General features: G+C 36.3%; 3 protein-coding genes across 3 annotated transcripts; 2 read left to right on the forward strand and 1 right to left on the reverse strand.

Moving 5' to 3' along the window:
- Window positions 1-11,291: 11,291 nt before the first annotated feature.
- On the forward strand, window positions 11,292-13,346 carry LOC120266829. The gene is made up of 2 exons (XM_039274481.1): window positions 11,292-11,550; window positions 11,617-13,346. Exons 1-2 carry the CDS (start codon window positions 11,292-11,294, stop codon window positions 13,344-13,346), a joined length of 1,989 nt encoding a protein of 662 aa, XP_039130415.1.
- Window positions 13,347-13,572: 226 nt separating this feature from the next.
- Window positions 13,573-16,270, forward strand: LOC120266616. Its single transcript, XM_039274261.1, has 2 exons — window positions 13,573-14,228; window positions 15,621-16,270. Exons 1-2 carry the CDS (start codon window positions 13,623-13,625, stop codon window positions 15,978-15,980), a joined length of 966 nt encoding a protein of 321 aa, XP_039130195.1. The 5' UTR covers window positions 13,573-13,622; the 3' UTR covers window positions 15,981-16,270.
- Window positions 16,271-16,388: 118 nt separating this feature from the next.
- Window positions 16,389-20,897, reverse strand: LOC120267039 (microtubule-associated protein TORTIFOLIA1-like). Its single transcript, XM_039274716.1, is given in 7 exon segments — window positions 16,389-16,733; window positions 16,735-16,755; window positions 16,865-17,746; window positions 18,103-18,821; window positions 18,935-19,028; window positions 19,213-19,395; window positions 19,774-20,897. Coding segments are annotated over 7 exon segments (2,835 nt in total). The 5' UTR covers window positions 20,536-20,897; the 3' UTR covers window positions 16,389-16,559.
- Window positions 20,898-21,471: the final 574 nt, after the last annotated feature.

The following is a 21,471-nucleotide window of genomic DNA, read 5'->3' on the forward strand; positions in this document are numbered from 1 at the left end:
TTTTGTATTTGTTTCCCCAACTAATTTAAATATTGGAAAATGACATTTGTAGCCCCTTTAACAACTATAAAACGGCTAGTTTTTAAGGCTATTTTAGACTTTAAAATATAATTACTTTTTTTACCCTTTTTAACAACAATAAACGGCTAATTTACAAGGGTATTTTGGGAATTATAAAAATTTAAATAACCTATAAATACCCTCAAACACTTACATATTTCTCCACACCAAATTACTCATTCTCGTTCTAATCTCTCAAGCATTGAAGACTCCAAGCTCTCTTAGTTCTCAATCTCTTCAAGTTCAAAATTTGAAGTTTATCAAATCCGGCTCAAGTGTTTCATCAATCTGACAATTCCCCCACCTTTTCATCAGTTCATCAATTCGGACTTTTCAAGAAAACCACGAATTAAATTTACATCATCAAGGTTGAGGTAACCCTAAACCTTTTTTTATTTTTTATAATGGCCGGCTCTCCCAATTTTCCTTTCGATACACCATTTTTTTAATGAAAACAACTCCGGAAATTTTGATGATTCACAACTTGAGCCTGAGCATGTTACTGAATCCCCTAGTATGGGAGCATCCAGTAGTAAGCCTCAAACAAGCACAAGAAAAAGAACTTCGGGTGTATGGCAATTTTATAATATTGTTGAAATTCCAAACAAAGGGACTCGTGCCGTTTGTAAAAAATGCAAAAAAGATTTTTCTTGTCAAACTTCGGGTGGAACGGGTCATTTGAAAAGGCATGCCGACAAACATACTACTAGTCAAAATGATCCTTCCCAAACACAAATTAGTCTTACAAATTCAAGTATTGGAACTTTTTGTTTTTTTCCAATGAAAAATACAAGAAAAATGGATTGCAAAAATTTATTGTTCAAAATGAACAACCTTTTTTTATATTGTTGAAAAATATCGCGTTTATAAAAATGCAAGTTAAGGGTTTTAATCCGAATTTTAAATCCGTTTCAAGGACTACTATGAGAAAGTATTGTCTTATTATTTATGAAGAATATAAAGAAAAATTAATTTCCGAAATGTTTAAAGGTTTATTTAAAATTTCTCTTACTTCCGATATTTGGTCTTCTCAAAATAATTCCGATTTAAAATTTCTCTTACGCACCCAGATTTAAAATTTCTAGTACTAGTTCTTTGCATGAATTAAATCTTTTTTTAAATAATAATTTTAATGATTTTCTTACTACCGAAGAAATTAATAACTTTAATATTTTCTCATGGTGGAAACAACAAGAACATAACTATCACGTGCTAGCCGCCATGGCACGTGATCTACTAACTCCACCGATGTCTACGATGGCTGCGGAGTCTTGTTTTTAGTGCGGGAAAAAGGGTACTCGATGATAAGAGGAGCCGCATGAACCAAAAGCAGATGCAAAATGTGCATATGTTTGAAGGATTGGTTAGAAGCAGAAGATAGGTTACAAGAACAACAAATACATGAAGAAGGTAGTGATACCGGAGAGGGCCTTACACAATCCGAGCATTCAATTTCAATCCGTATTGATGAAGAAATAGATTAATCAAATGAAGTTTGAAGTTTGTAATTTTCTAAATTGTTTTCAAGTTTGTAATTTTCTAAATTGTTTTCGAAGTTTGTAATTTTTCTAAGTTGTCCTCATAGTTTTTTTAAATAAATGGCAATTTTTTTCCTATATCTATTTGTAATTTATTTTTTTAGTTTATCTCTATTTTTTTCTATGTAATTTTTATTTTTCTATTATTATGTTAAATTTAAAAAAAGTTTTATCTTTTTTTGTATTCATGTAAATTAAAATTTTTTGCATATTTTTTTATTATTTTTTCTATAGTCTTTATGTGTTGTATATTTTTTACAATCAAGAAACTTATATTTTATGATATTTAGATTTTTTTAAAAAAATTCCATATTTTTTTTAGTATTTTTTTAAAAGTATTTTTTTACAATTTTTTTACAATATTTTTTTAAAGAATTTAAATAATTTAATATTAAAAAGCGGGCACGGCCCGGTCGTGCCCTCGGGTCGAGCCGAGCCCCCTTTATGACGGTGAGGCGTCTGGGCCCGAGCACGATTGCAAGATCAGGTCAGGGCCGGCTCGAGCACGCAGTCTGGTTTCTCGGGCCGCACTGCGTCCCGGCCGCCCATCTTGCACCTCTAAGCCCAGACCCGACCCAGCCCGGCCCATGTCCACCCCTAGGTGCTACCGATTCCAATTCCCACCGTAAATCCTAATATATATATATATATATATATATATATATATATATAAAAGCACCTCCTTGGCCCCCTCCTTCCCCCTTATTTTTAAGATATATATAATTATTTATTTTATCTAAAAAATAATAATAAGAAAACTATAATTTTAATGGTATTTGTAAAAATTATAGCAACCCTAATCGCAGGAACCACAATTTCAAAATTAAAATTAAAAAAAAACAAAAGATATATAAAAATATAATTTTTTTTAAAATACCATAAAATCCGAAATTTACATTATTATTTATTCAATCAAATTATTATAAAGAAAAAATATATTAATTAACCATATATTATAGTATTATCCATAATATTATCTACTGAGGTAGTAATATCTGCACAATAGCACCGGTGCCCAACTCAACTTGTGCCTTGTGTCCAACTAGTGGTTGGGTATGCCGGGTTGTTTCTTTCATAGATTCCATCTTATCCAATCTTTTTTTTAAAATATTATATTTCATATAAGCTGTGAACCAATCAATATGTAACATTTTTCTACATCAGTTACATGTCATGTAAGGCTGAAAATGCACCGCTATATTAACATTATTTAAAAAACAAATAAAATTATTCATCTAATCCAAAAAAAAATAAAACTATAATTTTAATGGTATTTTTAAAAATTATAGCACCTCTACGTCCAGGAACCACAGTTTAAGAATTAAAATATATATATATATATATAATTTTTTTAAAAATCTTAATAAAAACCATAATCTGAATTTTACATTTTATTTATTCAATCAAATTATTATAAAGAAAAATTATATTAATTAACAATATATAATAGTATTATCCATAATATTATCTACTACTTAGTAATATTTACACAATAGCACCGTAAACGGGTTAGGCACAGATACTAACTTAAGCCTCGTGTGCCCACATCGTGCGTGGCTGGCTGTAACGGGTTTATATAGTCCAAATGACACCGCAGTGCTTTCTGTTTCTTTCATAGATTCCATCTTATTCATTTTTTTTAAAAAAATATATTATATTTCAGTAAGCGTGAACCAATCAACATGTAACTTTTTTTACATCAGTTACGTCATATAAGGCTGAAAACGCATTGCTCTATTAACATTATTTTAAAGACAAATATAATTATTAGTTTAATCTAAAAAAATAAAACTATAATTTTAATGATACTTTTAAAAATTATTGCAACCATAATTCCATTAACCACAGTTTTAGAATTAAACTATAACAATATATATATATATATATATATATATATAAAATTTTTGCAAAAATTTTTAATAAAAACCATAAAATCTGAATTTTACATTATTATTTATTCAATCAAATTATTATAAAGAAAAATTATATTAATTAACAATATATCATAGTATTACCCATAATATTATCTACTAAGGTAGTAATATTTACATAATAGCACCATACAAGGGTTAGGCACTAGTGCCTAACTCGTGCCTGGTCGTACCCAACTCTTGGGTGGCTGGCAGTGATGGTTCCATACAGTCCAAATGACACCATAGTGCTTTCCGTTTCTTTCATAGATTCCATCTTATCCAATTTTTTTTTTTTTAAAAAAAAGTTATATTTCATATAAACGGTGAACCAATCAACATGTAACATATTTTTATATCAGTTACGTCATGTAAGGATGAAAACGCACCGCTCTATTAACATTATTTTAAAGACAAATATAATCTAAAAAATTATAATTTTAATGATATTTGTAAAAATTATGGCAACCCTAATTCCAGGAACCACAATTTCAAAATTAAAATCGACAAAAAATAAAAAAATATATAAAAACATATTTTTTTTAAGAAAAAAATCTCAATAAAAACCATAAAATCCGAATTTTACATTATTATTTATTGAATCAAATTATTATAAAGAAAATTATATTAATTATCAATATATTATAGTATTATTCATAATATTATCTACTAATGTTGTAATATCTACACAATAGCACCATACATGGGTGTGGGCTCCTTTCTTTCCACCCGGCCTTTGATTAGGATATGACCGGATAAAAAGCATAGATCACAAATCAAATTTTAATATTTTGTAGACTTCAAGGGATTATGGGTTCATGACTTCCATTAGGGGCAAGCCCCTAATGTTAATTACCCTGGACATTGTCACAGGAACCTCCGATTAAGAAAATAAGTGTGAAGAAAGAAACATATTCCAACAAATAAATTTTATTCATGAATTCATAGACTTCATTGAAAATACAAGAAGTTTGGAATTTAATCATATTGACGCAACAATAATTGTAGCCTTTTATCTCCTTCCGACTATTTTGCCGAAAATCGTGCTTTGACTTTTGTTGACTTTTGGTCTCCGTCAACGGTCGAAATATGCATCTTGAACATGATTTAGAAACTGGTGAAGTGGTGTTTTGGATATTTGAATTTGCATCTTGGACTTGATTTGGAACTTGATTTGATTCTTCATAAGCTTCGGCCTTCAGGCTTGTGAAACTTGTCGCAACTGGTGAACTCTCCAACGCTTTATCCTTGAGGTTGTTGAGCTCATTTGTTGATTTATTTGGAACTTGGATCTTTGATTTTGCATCTTAGATTTAATTTGGATTTCAAGCTATGGATTCCCTATGTTGATGAATCACAAACTTGGTTTGACCTTTCATAAACTTCAGTTGTCATGCTTGTGAAGCTTTTTTTTTTGCAACTTGTGAACTCTTCAACGTCTTAACTTTGAGGTTGTTGAACTCATTTGTTGACTTGTTTGAAACTTGGAACTTGGACTTTTCAGTTATCATCTTGAATTTGATTTGGAACTTGATTTGATTTTTTTACAAGCTTCGGCCTTCAGGCTTGTGAGGCTTTTTTGTAACTTGCGAATTCTTCAACTCTTCATCCTTGAGGTTGTTGGGTTCATTTGTTGAATTTGAATTCTTTGATTTGATTTGGAACTTCATTTGACTTTTCATAACCTTCGGCCTTTAGGCTTGTGAAACTTTTTGCAACTTGTGAACTCTTCAACACTTCAACTTTGAGGTTGTTGAACTCATTTGTTGAATTTGAATTCTTTGATTTGATTTGGAACTTCATTTGACTTTTCATAAGCTTCGGCCTTTAGGCTTGTGAAACTTTTTGCAACTTGTGAACTCTTCAACACTTCAACTTTGAGGTTGTTGAACTCATTTGTTGATTTGTTTGAAACTTGAAACTTGAAACTTGGGTCTTAGACTTTGAACTTGCTCCTTGGGAATTTGATTATGTATCTTAAACTTTGATTTGGATTTCAAGTTGTGGATTCTTTGTATTGATGAATCACAAACTTGGTTTGACTTTTTCATGAGCTTCGGCTTTTATGCTTGTGAAGCTTTTTACAACTTGTGGACTCTTCAACTCTTCATCCTCGAGGTCGCTGAGCTCATTTGTTGATTTATTTCGAAACTTGAAATTTGGACATTTGATCTTTTCAGTATCTTGGATTTGATTTGGAACTCGACTTGACTTTCCATAAGCTTCGGCTCTTGGGCTCGTGAAACTTTTGTGCAACTTATGAACTCCTCAACGCTTCAACCGTGAGGTTGTTGAGCTCGCTTTATCTTGGATGTTTTGAGTTTGTCTTGAATTTGATCCGGACTTTAAGTTATAGATTCTCTGCATTGAGGAATCGCAAATATGGTTTGGGTTTTCATGAACTTCGGCTTTTATGCTTGTGAAGCTTTTTACAACTTGTGAACTCTTCAACTCTTCAACTCTTCATCCTTGAGGTTGCTGGGTTCATTTGTTGAATTTGTATTCTTTGATTTGATTTGGAACTTGATTTGGAACTTCATTTGACTTTTCATAAGCTTCGGCCTTTAGGCTTGTGAAACTTTTTGCAACTTGTGAACTCTTCAACACTGTAATCTTGAGGTTGTTGAGCTCATCTGTCGATTCATCATTTTTTCAATGTCTTGGTTCCATAAGCTTCGGCTGTCACGCTTGTGAAGCTTTTTGCAACTTGCGAACTCTTCAACACTTTAATTTTGAGGTTGTTGAGCTCATTTGTTAACTTGGTATCTTGGACATTTGAATTTGTAACTTTGACTTGATTTGGAACTCGACTTGACTTTTCCATAAGCTTCTGCTCTTGGGCTTGTGAAACTTTTTATGCAACTTGTGAACTCTTCAACACTTTAGCTTTGAGGTTGTTGAGCACATTTGTTGATTTGTTTGAAAGCTGGTATTTTGGACTTTGAATTTGGATTCTTTGATTTGATTTGAAACTTGATTTGATTTTTATAAGCTTCGCCTTCATGCTTATGAGGGCTTTTTTTACAACTTATGAACTCTTCAACTCTTCATCCTTGAGGTTGTTGAGCTCATCCGTGATTCATCATTTTTATGCCTTGATTTTGATTTGATTTTTTTTAGAATACTTAACTTTTGAAGGTTTTGAAATTTATTTACCACTCTTAAGAGAGTCAATGGCTTTAAACAGGATCCATCAGCTCAAAAAGAGTTTTTATGGGTTTTGGGATTTTTTCATTATTCCTAAGAAAGTCAATGGCCTCAAATAGAGTTCATTAGCTCAAAAAAGAGTTTTATGGGTTTTGGGATTTTTTATCACTTTTAAGAGAGTCAATGGCCTCAAATAGGGTCCGTGAGCTCAAAAAAGAGTTTTATGGGTTTTGAGATTTTTTATCACTTTTAAGAGAGTCAATGGCCTCAAATAGGGTCCATGAGCTCAAAAAGAGGTTTATGAGTTTTGGGATTTTTTATCACTCCAAAGAGAGTCAATGGCCTCAAAGCAGTCCATGAGCTCAAAAAGAGTTTTTAAGGGTTTTGGAATTTTTTTCATACCACTCCTAAGAGAGTCGATGGCCTCAAATTGGGTCCTTAAGCTCAAAGAGAGTTTTTAAGGGATTTTTGGATTCTTTTTATCACTCCAAAGAGAGTCAATGACCTCAAATAGGGTCCATGAGCTCAAAGGGAGTTTTAAGGGGTTTTGGAGTTTTTCATCACTCCTAAGTGAGTCAATGGCCTCAAACAGAGTCCATGAGCTCAAAGAGAGTTTTAATGGTTTTTGGAATGTTTCATTACTCGAGAGAGAGTCAATGGGCTCAAACAGGGTCCATGAGCTCAAAAAGAGTTTTAAGGGTTTTGGAATTTTTCATTGCTCGAAAGAGAGTCAATGGCCTCAAACAAGGTCCATGAGCTCAAAGAGAGCTTTAAGGGGTTTTGGAATTTTTCATCACTCGAAAGAGAGTCAATGGCCTCAAACAGGTCCATGAGCTCAAAGAGAGTTTTTAAGGGTTTTAGAATTTGTCATCACTCCTTAAAAAGAGTCGATGGCCTCAAATAAGGTCCATGAGCTCAAAGAGAGCTTAAAGGGGTTTTTGGAATTTTTCATCACTTTCGAAAGAGAGTCAATGGCCTCAAACGAGGTCCATGAGCTCAAAAGAGAGTTTTAAGGGTTTTAGAATTTGTCATCACTCCTAAAAGAGTCAGTGGCCTCAAAAAGGGCCCATGAGCTCAAAGAGAGCTTAAAGGGGTTTTGGAATTTTTTTCATCACGGAAGAGAGTCAATGGCCTCAAACAAGGTCCATCACTCAAAAGAGATTAGTCATCACTCCAGAGAAAGTCGATGGCCTCAAACCAGGGTCCATCACTTTCAAGAGAGTTTTTAAAAGGATCTTCGATAGTTCATCCAGCTCCCGTGATCATGTTAAGAGGCAATGAAGAGGCCCTCCAAAAGAGAGCAGTCAACACGCATTAGACATCACGGTAAGCTTAAGACTTAAGAGGGTCTTATGAAATTACCATAATACCCCTCATCTTCACTTAAAAATCCTTTTTTTCTTCTTTTCTTCTTCTTTTTCATTTAAATCCTCTAAATTTTCAATTTTTCACATTTTATCAAAAATTTGCAAATAAATCCCCAAACTTTCATATTTTTCATATTTTTTCCATATATATTATTTTTTTGCGGTTAAACCCTCGAGCTTTTCGTATTTTTCACATTTCCACATTTTTGCACATGTGTCCTCAAAAATTTTCTCTCTTCTTCTTCTTTTTACGATGGTGTTCACGGTGGTGAAAACCAACAACATGCATATGCTCTTGTCTATGGGCATGATTTAAAGACAAATTATGCAGAGGGAAGGGTCTAGCATTAATATTTAAAGATTTTTTTATGGCATGGGTATGGGTGCAACCCGAACGCATCTTATACATTTTGTATAGAGTTTCATCTACATCATCAAGATGATATATATTTTTTATGGCATTATGCATGGGATTAACAACCGGATGTAGGTATTTTTGCATGAACTTTCATCTAAGATTTTTTTTCTTCATGGCATCTTGCATGGGTTGAACGAAACCAAAACATGCTTGTATATATATATATATACTTGGTATGAGATTTTATAAGGTCATCTACCTCTTTGGAGTGACTGAACTTCTAGCATGCTTGAGATTCATGAAGAGGGCATCACCATCGTCAAGCATCTCGAGTGGGACTTTCATCATCATTCCGAGTATCTCTTTATTTGTGCTCGCAAAGAGGTGGCAACGAGGGAGGAGCATGCTTCATCTTCTTCACCCGGTCCCATCATGAAAGAGAGAGTCACTCATCCATAAATATTTTATCTCCTCCGGGTCCCACCGTCCAAGAGAGCATCACTTCTCATTTTATCATCCCGGTCCCACCATGGAAGAAAGCCTCCTTCTTCATCACCATGCTGAATTTTGGGCTGGCACGCCATGGAGAAGAAATACGTCAATTGTTTAAACTCCCTGGCCCCACCATAGAGAGACTTCCCTTCTTCTTCATGCCATCCTCCTTTTTATCCTCCTTCCTTTTTTTCCTTTCTCTTTTTTTTTACCTGTTCCTCCCCAGAAGATTATCCTCAACCTCCAAGAGATTTTTTTTATCCCCTTTTTTTAAAATTCAAATTTTATTTCAAAATCCCTTCTTATCCATTTCTTTTTTTTATTTCTCTTTTTTTTGTTCTCACTCATTTTAAAATTTTTGATTTTAATTTATTTTTATTATTATTATTTTTTTCACGTGACAATTTGTGGCTCACGTTTTTTTATTTTTATTTTATTTTTTTCATTTTTAGCCCTCATGTATCTTTTTATATTTTTTTCTAATCTAATTCTTTTTTATAAAAATAAAATAAAAAATAAAAAAAATCTATATAAACAATGGGTTAGGCACCGGTGCCCAACTCGTGCCTGGTCGTGCCCAACTTGTGGTCGGTTGTCTTGTGCTTTCGGTCGAGTACTAATCCAAATGACACTATAGTGCTTTTAGTTTCTTTCATAGATTCCATCTTATCCAATTTTTTTTAAAAAAAAAATTATATTTCAGATAAATGGTGAACCAATCAACGTGTTACGTATTTCGCATCAATTACGTAATGTAAGGCTGAGAACGCACAACTCTATTAACATTATTTTAAAGACAACTATAATTATTCATCTAATCTATAAAAATAAAACTATAATTTTAATGATATTTGTAAAAATTATAGCAACCCTAATTATAGGAACCGCAATTTCAAAATTAAAATTAAAAAAAAATATATATGAAAAACATAATTTTTTTAAAAAAAATATTAATAAAAAACATAAAATCCAAAGTTTACATTATTATTGATTTAATCAAATTATCATAAAAAAATTATATTATTTAACAATATATTATAGTATTATTCATAATATTATCTACTAATGTAATAATTTCTATACTAATAGAACCATACACGGGTTAGGCACCTATGCCCAACTCGTGTCTCAGTCATGTCCAACTTGTGGTTGACGTGTTTCAGGTCGATCAGAGTCCAAATGACACCACAGTGCTTTGCATTTCTTTCAAAGATTCCATCTTATCCAATTCTTTTTTTAAAAAATTATATTTCAGATAAGCGGTGAACCAATCAACATGTAACGTATTTTTGTATCAGTTACATAATGTAAGGTTGAAAATGGACCGCTTTATTAACATTATTTTAAAGACAAATATAATTATTCATCTAATCTAAAAAATAATAATAAAACTATAATTTTCATGATATTTGTAAAAAATTATAGCACCCTAATTGCAGAACCACAATTTCAAAATTAAAATTAATATATATATATATATATATATATATATATATATATATAAACAAAATTTTTTGAAAAAAAAAATCTTAATAAAAAACATAAAATCCAAAGTTTACATTATTATTTGTTTAATCAAATTATTATAAAGAAAAATTATATTAATTAACAATATATTATAACATTATCCATAATATTATCTATTAAGGTAGTAATATCTACGCAATAGAACCATACATGGATTAGGCACCAATGCCCAACTCGTGCCTGGTCATGTCCAACTTGTGGTTGGTTGTGTTGTGCTTGGGTCAATCCAAATGACACTATAGTGCTTTTCGTTTAATTCATAGATTCCATCTTATCCATTTTTATTAAATAAAATTATATCTCAAATAAGCGGTGAACCAATCGATATGTAACGCTTTTCAACATCAGTTACGTTATGTAAGTTTGAAAACGCACCGCTCTACTAATATTATTTTAAAGACAAATATAATTATTCGTTTAATCTAAAAATAATAATAAAACTATAATTTTAATGATATTTTTAAAAATTATAGAAACCAACCACAGTTTTAAAATTAAAATTTTAAAAAACAAGCATTAAAATGTGAAAATAATAAACGCATAAATTTTTTTTAAAGAAAAACAGAAATAATTTTTCATTTAAAAAAAAAATTAAAAACATTTTACTTTTAAGTTTTTTATATTTCTAAATTAATTTTTTTAAAAAAAGTTGAAGTGCTTCCAAAATTAAACGCTTCGGTAAGACGGTCTTCTCTTGTGATCGGTGCCTAGTGGCAAACCAGTTTCATCTTCTTCTTCAATTGCGCTTCCTGCCGTGTCTATAAACTAAAAGAAAATAAAAGAAAAACCATACCATTTCTGGCAAAGTTTTCACAAGGATCATCAGGTATTCTTCTTCTCAATCCCCTGCATCTCTAACACCATTCTTTTTGTTTCTCTTTGACTACTGCAAATGGAAACAAAGGAAGAAGAGGATGCCAGCTTGGTGGAAGAAAGAGAAGCAAAGGTGGTGCCTTTACTTTATCCAGGGGTTCACATCAAGAGAAAAGCATGGTTTCTGAAGCCCATTGCAAACACCATGGATGATGGACTCCCTGAAACTCCAGTAACTCATCCTCCGCACTATAAAGCTCCCACCTTTACCTTTGAAGAACCCCACCATGTCAAACTTGAAGGGTGGGTGAACCCACAGGCACTGTGGGTGAAGTGGAGTGAGCAAGCTTCAACCACGTTATGGTGATTCATGGAGGAAAGCTGGCATCTTTGATGCAATCCAGGTCTCCACTTACAAAATCAAGAAAGCCTTTCTTTGGTTCTTGGAGTTGCTGCTTTCTGGTGCCAAGAAACCAATACATTTCTCTTCCCTTGGGGTGAGGCCACTCTCACACTGGAGGATGTCATGGTGCTTGGATGTTTTTCAGTTCTCGGTGAGCCAGTGCAAGGGGAACCTCTTCCTGGTGAGCGAGCAGAGCTTGAATTTCAAATGATTCAAGAGCTGAGAAATTTCAACCAGTCTTCTTGCAAGAAAGCACATCAGTCAGCATGGATGAAGCACTATTACTCTCAAGGTAATGGAGGTGAGTTGGAGCACATTGCTTTCTTGGCATTTTGGTTGTCTAGATTTGTTCTTCCTGTTCATCCTGTAGATACAGTGAGACGCAGTGTGATACCTATTGCCATTAGATTGGCTCAGGAAACAAGGATATCTTTTGCACCTGCGGTACTTGCAAGTCTTTACCATGATTTGGGAATGGTTAAGAACTATGTTCTTGCTAATGGCCAGAGAAGGCAATCTCCTTTGGTTTTGGTGGCTAATTTCAAGATACTGCATCTGTGGGTGTGGGAGAGGTTTGTTCCGCTAAGACCAGGGCCTCAGAATTTTGTAGATTTTAATACTCCTAGAGCTGCAAGATGGAATGGACTTGATAAGAAATTAGAGATTTCATATGTGAGAGCAGTGATTGAGGAGGGTGGGCAATTTCAATGGCGCCCTTATCCTATGATTAGTGTGGATGAAGGGAAATGGTTTACTGGTTGTGTGGATGAAGATGATGAACTGAGATCATTTGCTCGGTGTTTGAGAATGTGTGAGCTTGTTGGGATCGATTGCATTGAGAAGTACTTTCCAAACAGAGTGGCAATGCAATTTGGATTAGATCAAGATATTCCCATGCATGCGCTGAATGAGAATTCAGCTACCTTTGTTGCAGAAAATGCTGAAAGGTTCTATGTCTCGCCGTTGCGCTTTGAACCTTCTAAAACCTGCCGATATCTTGAATTTTGGTGGAAATTCAAGGTGTTATTTAGTGGTGTAGTTGAATTTGATGAGAAACCGGGAAATTCTAAGAAGAGTTTTAAAAAATTTCTGAGGGAGCTGCATGCAGTTAAGAAGAAGAGGAAGAGGATGGTTAATGGGAAGAAACAGAGAGATGGAGATTCTTATGATATTAAACTTTTCGATTGGCTTTCTCTGAACAAGCGTACTTCGAGCAAGAAGATTAAGCCACTTGATGGTCATTCTATTTCTGCTCCTTCGAATATCAAGGTGAATGGTTTATGTTTAACTGACAAAAAGAGAAGAGCTAAGAAAATTTTGCTGAAAAAGAAGAAGAAGAAGAGACTCTCACATCTTGATGAAGCTAAGAACAAGAGTGATGTATTTACACAAACAGAAGAAGGAGAAAGAAGGCAAAGTAGAGAACCTGCTCAATCTGAGATTAATGATAAAGAGAACATGAATGGAGAGTCAATTTACAGTTCATCATTTATTGAGGAACTTGAAGCAGCATTTGAGCCTCAACTGGCAAAAATTCAGAGCAATGAAACTGTGAACAGTGTGAATTCAATCAGGAAAGAATCAGAACTTGCAATGCAGATTAAAAAGCTCAAAGAAGAGATTGCTGTAATTGAAGCAAGAGTGATGAGCTTGGATTCCTTGAGAGATGGAAACCCATGCTCAGTAATGCCTTCATCTAGTGTGTGTATATCTGGTAAAGATAAATCTTAGTTTTTCTAGTAAATATATAATTATCTTTATGTTAATGAGAATTACTAATTAGTGTTGTATTTTAATAAACTTTGTAATATCATAAATAGTTACAGTTTTGCAATCAAATCAGCTGCTAAATTTTCATGGTGGATGTCTTCAATGATGAGAAATTTAGAAATATTCAGGGGGTCAAAGTGTAAAACATCCGACACTGTTATATAGTGCTCTCAGCTTTCTTCTTCTCCAGATCTCTTCGAGTTTTATTTTGCAGAAAACCCCCTGATAAAACTCGAAATGGCAAACGCTTGGAAGAGAGAGCGAAGCACGCCATTGTTCTCATGGAGAACACTGCTTCTTATCCCTCTCGTCATCTCCGTCTACTTCCTCTTCGCCTTCTTCTCCTCCTCTTCTGCAAACCCTAACCCAATCTCCATTCCCAAAACCTCGGCTTTTGCTTCATTGTCTCCGATCCGTCCCTTCAACTGCTCACAATGCCCGCAGGCCACCCCCGTCTTTGCCAGTGTCGTCGAGGGCATTGCCCACCCATTCCTCTACTCCCTCGCCGATCTCGGCACCCTCCCTGATAAGCCCCACAAGAACATTGCCCGCATGCTCAAGGGCAAGCCCTTTCGCCGCCCGGACATCTCCGTCACCATCCAAGACTACCTTGCATCCAAGGGAGCTGCAGTTAGTGAAGGGATCGTTGTCGATGTGGGGGCCAATGTAGGCATGGCGACTTTCGCCGCCGCCGCCATGGGGTTCCATGTGGTGGCATTTGAGCCGGTGTTCGAGAATCTTCAGAGGCTCTGCGATGGACTGTTCTTGAATCGAGCTTGGGATCGGGTTTCTCTGTTCGCCGCCGCAGCTTCCGATCGGATCGGGAATATCACTTTCCACAAGGTATTCTTTGCTTTAAAAAAACGATTTTTTTTTGGAAACCTATGAGTATTCGAGACTTGAATTGAAGTTCATTTATTTAACTAAGGCTTGTTTCTTTGATTTAATTCTTGATTTGGAGGGTATTTATTGATGCAATGGATCTCGAAGTGAGTGCTCATTGATTTGATGGCAATGGGGCTATTCCTTTGAGCTTGTGGAATTGGAAAGTTTACTGTATGATTAAGTACTGATGAAATGGGGAGAAGTATGAAATTATTGGCTTGTCAGCAATCTTAGGAAGTAGACAAACATTGTAATATTGTTTGTAACATACAACTGAAATTGGAAAGTCATTGAACTAGTTTGATTCATTTACACTCATTATGGAGGAAAATGAAGAGTGATGTTGCTTTGAGCTTGTTTAATTGGATAGTTTACTGGGATTAAGCGCTCATAAAATGGAGGGAAGTATGAAATTATTGTCGTGCAAGCAATTTTAGAAAGGGGACAGAACTTGGTAACATTGGACATACAACTGAATTTGGAAACATAGTCATCGGATGGAATTACTCACATGTTTGAGTTATTTGCACTCATTAGGAAATGGGAATGAAATTGAATGATTCCCATTTTTTCTCTTGAGAGTCATTTGTCATGTGAAGATCTCATTCTCGTTATATCAATTTTGTGCAATGTCTCATTTCTTGCTATGCACTGTTTTATTTTTACTAAGTTGATTATGAACTTAGTGGATCGTATGGGCTTTGAATGGGGAAGTGATGTTATTGGGGAGAAGGTTTACGTCATTGGACCGTTAAAAATATGTTAGGCATGAATTTATGTTTCTTTTATTCTCTTTAGAATGGCAAAATATAGCAATGATGACTTCTTACAATTGGTAAGTGCTCACCAAGCAAGGTTCTATAGCACAGCATTGATGTGCCTTTGATTTAGGTTTATGTCTAGCGTCATCTATGTAGATCATATGATGTGTAGGCTGTTATGAGATATCAAGAGTGCGAATTTTCTCTTTCTCAAAAATTCAACCTGTTTACCTCTTGCAACAGCACCTCATGCATGTGCAACTACTTAGAACTTACCTCAACCCACAAAAAAGAAAAAAATGGAAGGAAGAATTTTAGTAACAACTTCAGCAACACAAATTTTCAATGTTCCTTTTATTGCACTTAGTGGGGGTCCTTTTGCCTCACCCATTTGCAATATTAAAAAAATGATCAATTTGGAAATGTGGCATGAACTGAAACCATAATTAATAACACTCAGTTGTTTTAATCCCTAAAATTTAAAGTATTTCCCTGTAAAATGCTTGAAATTCAAAAACTGGATAATTCCTATCTTTTGGTCACATATGCTAAGTCAAATGACTTTGTGTCTTGTTTCAAAATGAATCAGTTGGTTGGACGCCTTGACAATAGCGCAGTCTCTGCTACTGGTGCAAAGTTGGCATTCAAGTCTAACCAAGAGATTGCCATAGAAGTGCCATCAATTCCTTTAGACGAAGTAATTCCTGATTCAGTGAGAGTGTTGCTGATCAAGATTGATGTCCAGGGCTGGGAATATCATGTTCTCAGAGGCGCTTCAAAACTGCTGTCAAGAAAAAAAGGCGAAGCACCATATCTCATCTACGAAGAAGATGAAAGACTGCTTCAGGCCAGCAATAGCAGTGTCGATGAAATCAGAAGTTTCCTCAGTAAGGTGGGCTATCGTAAATGTGAAAAGCACGAAACAGATGCTCACTGCACAAAAGATTAGTTGCTTCACTGCTTCAACACGGTTACATATTTGCGGCATTCATTTCCTCAGTGCAGGAAATTGTAAAGGTCATTAGTTGATAGTTCCACCATCAGTTTATGATATGCCACGAAAGGAAGTTGCCTTGAATGCAGAATATCTTCGAGTGTTGTAAGGGAACTGTCATGTTATACTTTGCAGAATAGGGAATTGTAATGTGACAGAATCAACCTGCTTAGAACCCTCATTGTTTTGTTGTTCATAGTTTGAAATTTTTAACCACATTCTTTCCTCCATGCAGAATTGAGATCAATGAAATGATTTCCTTTTCTTTCAATGAATAAGGGCTTTTACCTAGCAGCATTGAAATGATATCCAAGGAAATTACTGCAGAGGGGTTTTTACTTTTTACAGAAAAGATAGATAAAATTGAACTCCAGAATGAACCAATAATTGAACCATAACAGTATACATTGCACATAGGAATACAATAATTGTGTTAGTATCATCAGTACACAGGGACTCCAATTAAAGAACCGAGAAACACCCAAAACAATGAGAATAAAAAGGGATGGCATTCACAAAAGATCATTTGATTTTCTACTTAATGAGTTGTTGTATATTAATCTCCCAAGCTGACGCCAAATGAACCATCATCTGCTCTGGAGTTGGTCCATCCCAGTCCTCTGGTGGTTCCATTGCACTAGCTTCATGGAGGTCCAGCAAAATCTGTCTCTTTCCTTCCAGGGAGATTCCAAGGAATTCAGGTCCATTTTTCAATAACCATGTCAGTTAACTACAAAACAAAAACAAAAACCGATAAAAAAACGCCTGTTGACAAGCAGCGAAAAGTAAAAAAACAATAACAAGAAGTAAATTTTTTGGCCGGAAGACCCACAAGGTACCTGTTGAATCCAGGTAAGAGCCATATCAAACAAGCTTTGCTCAAGCAGAAACTGTCCAACTGCACGCAACATCTCACCCGCAATATCACTAGAAAGTTGATCCATGACTGGACCAGATTTGTCCATCAGCTTCACAAGCAAAAGGTCATCACCGGCAGACAGCACTTCAGCATATGCAGAATCGACATCACCGGCATGAAGAGCATCCATAGCACGAGTCCATAATGCCCACAATGGCCCTCGGTCCTGACCTGTGTTATCAACTGCTTCAGCATCTAATTCGCGAATAGCCCCCCGTGAAGCACTCCTCGGGGTTCCATTATCTTCTCCGGCCACCCTAATAGCTTCCAAAGTTGCTTCATCCTTTGATGCTTGCCAAATGCTTCTAGCAGATGGACCCTCGCCAAGCCTAAATGGTCCTTGACCCTTGTCCCACGCTCTCCTGGTACCAACTTGATCACTGTCTCGTTCAGTTCTGGGTAATCTACCATCAACAGGACTGGCACCTATACCTCTTCTAGAGCCTACAAGTCCACTTCTTGGAGCATTATATGGATATGAATCCCAAGCTTCAGCATCTGATCTCCAAGGAGGATCCCGTCCTCTTGATCCAGAGATCATATTATCAGACGACAGAAACCTTTCTGCAAATGGCATTCGTCCATCACCAACCCGACCATACTTTGAGCTTGAATATTCATGATAGCCATTAAACTTGCTTGAAGACCTACCAGGAGACCCTTCAAAACCCAGCATCACATTGCCACCTCTCCTGCCAGATGGTACCGCCAAATCTCTTGCCATTTCCTCAACTATTCTCTCCAGACCTCTAACTCTGTTTTCTAAAGTAATCATACTATCATGTGAGCCTCCCATGAAGTCCTGAAATATATTAAGGAAAAACATGAAACAAATCTAGCCAGAAATTTGGGAATACAGTTTCAGAGATAGTTGCTAACCAAAACCGAAGCACGATTTATATAGTACAGTTTTAAAAGGATGCAAACTAAGCCTGATTCATGCAACTACCAAGCACAAATAACCTCAATTTAATTTTCCGATTCTGCCGTTGCATGGGGAACAGGACATGGTCTAACAAATGCTATGTGGTACTTTAACATTATGTGATCTGAAGAATAGCTCAAGCCAATCACTGGTAATCTATGTAACTTTAAGAGATACTGCTATTTTTTTTATTTCTGGTAATTCTAGCTGAAAATACAAGTATGTGAACAAACCTGCAACATGTTCATGATATTAGCTTGCTGCCTCTCTAATTGTGATAATTGCCTCTGGATGGCTAACCAATTTCCTTTGCTATTGTTGAAGGATCCTTCCACAGGGCCATCCGTTCGGGATGTATTTACACGAGCAATTGCGGGATCTTTCTGACCAAATTCATTTCTATCGTCAATATCAAAGGATCGAGACTTTGAGTCTTTAGCTTTAAGTCCTCTTTGTTCTGTCCACCTATCTTGGCTGAAGTCATCTACATCTTGCGACCTGTTATACGCTCCAAGTCGTTTCTCTGCATTGTTGTAATTAAAGTCACCTCGTCTCCTGCTTTCATTTGATTCATGGTAAGTATTTCCATTGTGACTTGATGGAGCCCTGGGATGACCATCATTTGATTCTGGTTCTTCTTCACCCTGTGAATTGGAAGACTGGATACACCTGCGAGGTAACACCACTTCAATATCACCAGAACTCCTTGTTTCAAGTTTCTGGAAAAATTCTATATTAAACTCTTTGTCAGTTAAAGATGGTGCTCTCTTCTTCAGTATCACTGCAGCCTTTTCTGGTATGCTATTGGCTTTCTCTTTGGTGGCAGAATCACCAGCAGTAGGTGAAGAAGCAGTAGAAGAGTCTTTTAAAGATTCTGGTTTCTTATTTGCTGATTTTGACCTTTTCTGGTCTAATTTCTCTTCGACATCTGCTGATTCATTGTTTTTACCATCTGCAGCATTGAGTACGCAAAAAAAAAATAAAAAGGGAACTCAAATTAGACTGCTGGTTCCAATAGAATATAAAGGGAGACAATGAGGGAAAAAAAGAGTATATAAGACTGGCCTTTTGAGCCCTCTGAAATTCCATCTTCTCCCTTTCCAGCAACCTTCTTCCATAAGCTTAGTGCTTCCATGATGCTATCTCTGACAGGTTTCACCTGAGAAATCCAAGAATGCAACGTTCCATTTAATGATTAATTTCACCACATCAATTTCTCAGGGTCAGGACACCCGTATTTCTCCAGTCAATATAAAATATCTCTATTTATTAACAGCGAGCACAATGCTATCTAGCTCAATATCCACAGAAAGACAAACATAAAAGAGCTACCTTATCAAAACCGAGAAAGCCTCAAGAGCAGCTATTGTTGCAGCAGTACCATCAGCAATCAAATGGTTTGGTTGAGATGCCAATACACAGAGAGTATCGGCAGCTGCTTTTCGAGTTGCCCAGTCACTATTATCTAGACAATCACGAATACTCTGCAGTATTGGCTGAATATTCTGAGGAGTGACAGTTCCTATCTGCAACAACACAATAATGGCGAATCAGATGAATTGGGTGTTTATAACTGAGATTTCTCTCCCAACTTACTAGAAGAACAACAACTTCTTCATCCAAATCAAACACTACACTGCTCCAGGATTAAGGAGGAGTACAGCGAGAGAAAGAAAACAACGGAAAATGAAGAAAGAAAACAACAGCAGAAAAATCCTATCAAAATACATCCTTTCCTTTGCTTATCTATCAAAAGTACCATTCTTGTGTTCTTCGCAGGGTCACCATCAATTGCAAAACCAATAAGATTCAGCATGATAAATCTAGAAAGATAAACGCCCTAAAAATCACGACTTTATGTAACCCTAGAAGAAAAGCAGAAGAATTTCCAAATGAGAGCAAACCTGGGCCAAACTAGAGACAACGGAAAGCAATGCGCCCTTAGCAAGAAAGCTCTGACCGGAAAGAGACTTGCAGATCCTCGGGCAAAGCTTCTGGAACGCAGCGCCACCAGCAGCGGCCCCAGCGGACTCCACGATCTTGGCCAAGCATGCGGCGGCACCGGCCTGCACGGCCTTATTCTGCTCCCCCATCGCCTCCAACAACGGCCTGACGAACATGGCAACAACCGGCGACCCAGCCGCATCATCGCCGCCGCTACTCGGCCGAATGTAGAGCGCCGCAAGAGAGCCTGCAGCGTCGCGGCAGGCATCACGCACAGATGAGTCAGAAGACGGGTCCTTCAACCGGCGGGCGATGTGGGAAACGATCTTAGGGAGGTGGGAGGAAGCGGCATCGGGGTGAGCAGCACATAGAAGAGCAAGAAGACGAAGGGGTTCACGGCGGGCGACGGTAGGGGCAGGCTTAGAGTCGGTAGCACCGGCGGAGGGGTCATGAAGGAGGGAATGGAGAAGAGTAGGAACCCCATCAGGAGGAATCGTACGGATGATCTTCTCAAGGTCGTCAATGGCAATCTGGTGGGTATCACGGTCGGAGAGCTTGGAGAGGGAGGAAAGGATGCGGCCCTTGAGCTCAACCATGGCGGCGTGGGAGGAAAGGGAAGGGTTTGTGGTCGGAGCGGCGGAGGTGGCGGTGGCGGAGGGTTTCGAGGTTGGAGACGATCTAGAAGCCGGCTTCGCTGACGGCTTCGATATATAAGTGGCCATCCTCTTGTGATCTTCTCCGATGTGGGACTAATCTTAAAGGAGTAGTTTGAGATCTAGAGATTCATAGAAACGGAGAAGATTGCAGGCAATGTGAGAGTTTGGGATCTGGAGAGAAATTGAGGATGTGTGTTTGAGTAAATGGCAAGGTTTTATGATGGTTTGAGGTTAAGAAGAGGGAATCAAAATGGGAGATTAATTAATGGGAGGATTAGATGGGGAAAAATAGTGATTAGTGAGGATAAAGAAGATGATTTAGGTGTGGATTAGAGGGAGGTATTGCTTGTGATGTGAGTGAGTGGTGATGTTTCACATGACTTTGAGATTCACGTGAAAAGAGGGAATTTTGTTGTTGTTTTTGGATTATAAAAGAGTTTAAAGAGGGAAAAAAAGGAGGAGAAGGATTTAAAATGGTGGGATTAGTTTGGTTTGTATTGGTTTTTAGATGAGAGACTGAGAGAGAGTACTTGAAAAGTACTGTTTTTTTCTTGGTTGTTTTTGTTGCAGTTGTTGCATTGACTTGTATTTAATTTAATTTAATTTAATTTAATTTACCCCGCACTATTGAACTCCAATAAAGTTGGTTTTTGAAAATTCTTTGTCTTATTTTAGAAAAATGAAATTTTTTGTTGAAAACATTGAGAAAGTAGTTGCAAACGGTCAAATAAAAGGAGGGGGAGATAAGTATGAGAGGCTGCCACGTAATACCAAAGGAAGGAAAGCTGATAGAAAAAGAGAACACAAGTCTACGGACACAATTTGTCTGATATCTATATTTTAAACTGCTCGGCAGATGTCCTCCCGATCTCCTATCTGGGTGTCCCTATTGCTGGGAGGAGGCCACGTAGACAGGACTGGGAGGTCCTCATCCATAAAATCCATGTTAGGCTTACCTCTTGGAAAACGAACTTTCTTTCTTTAGGTGGCAGGCTTACACTT

The sequence above is a fragment of the Dioscorea cayenensis genome, chromosome 8 (genome assembly GCF_009730915.1).
Source record: "Dioscorea cayenensis subsp. rotundata cultivar TDr96_F1 chromosome 8, TDr96_F1_v2_PseudoChromosome.rev07_lg8_w22 25.fasta, whole genome shotgun sequence".
Classification (NCBI taxonomy): domain Eukaryota; kingdom Viridiplantae; phylum Streptophyta; class Magnoliopsida; order Dioscoreales; family Dioscoreaceae; genus Dioscorea; species Dioscorea cayenensis.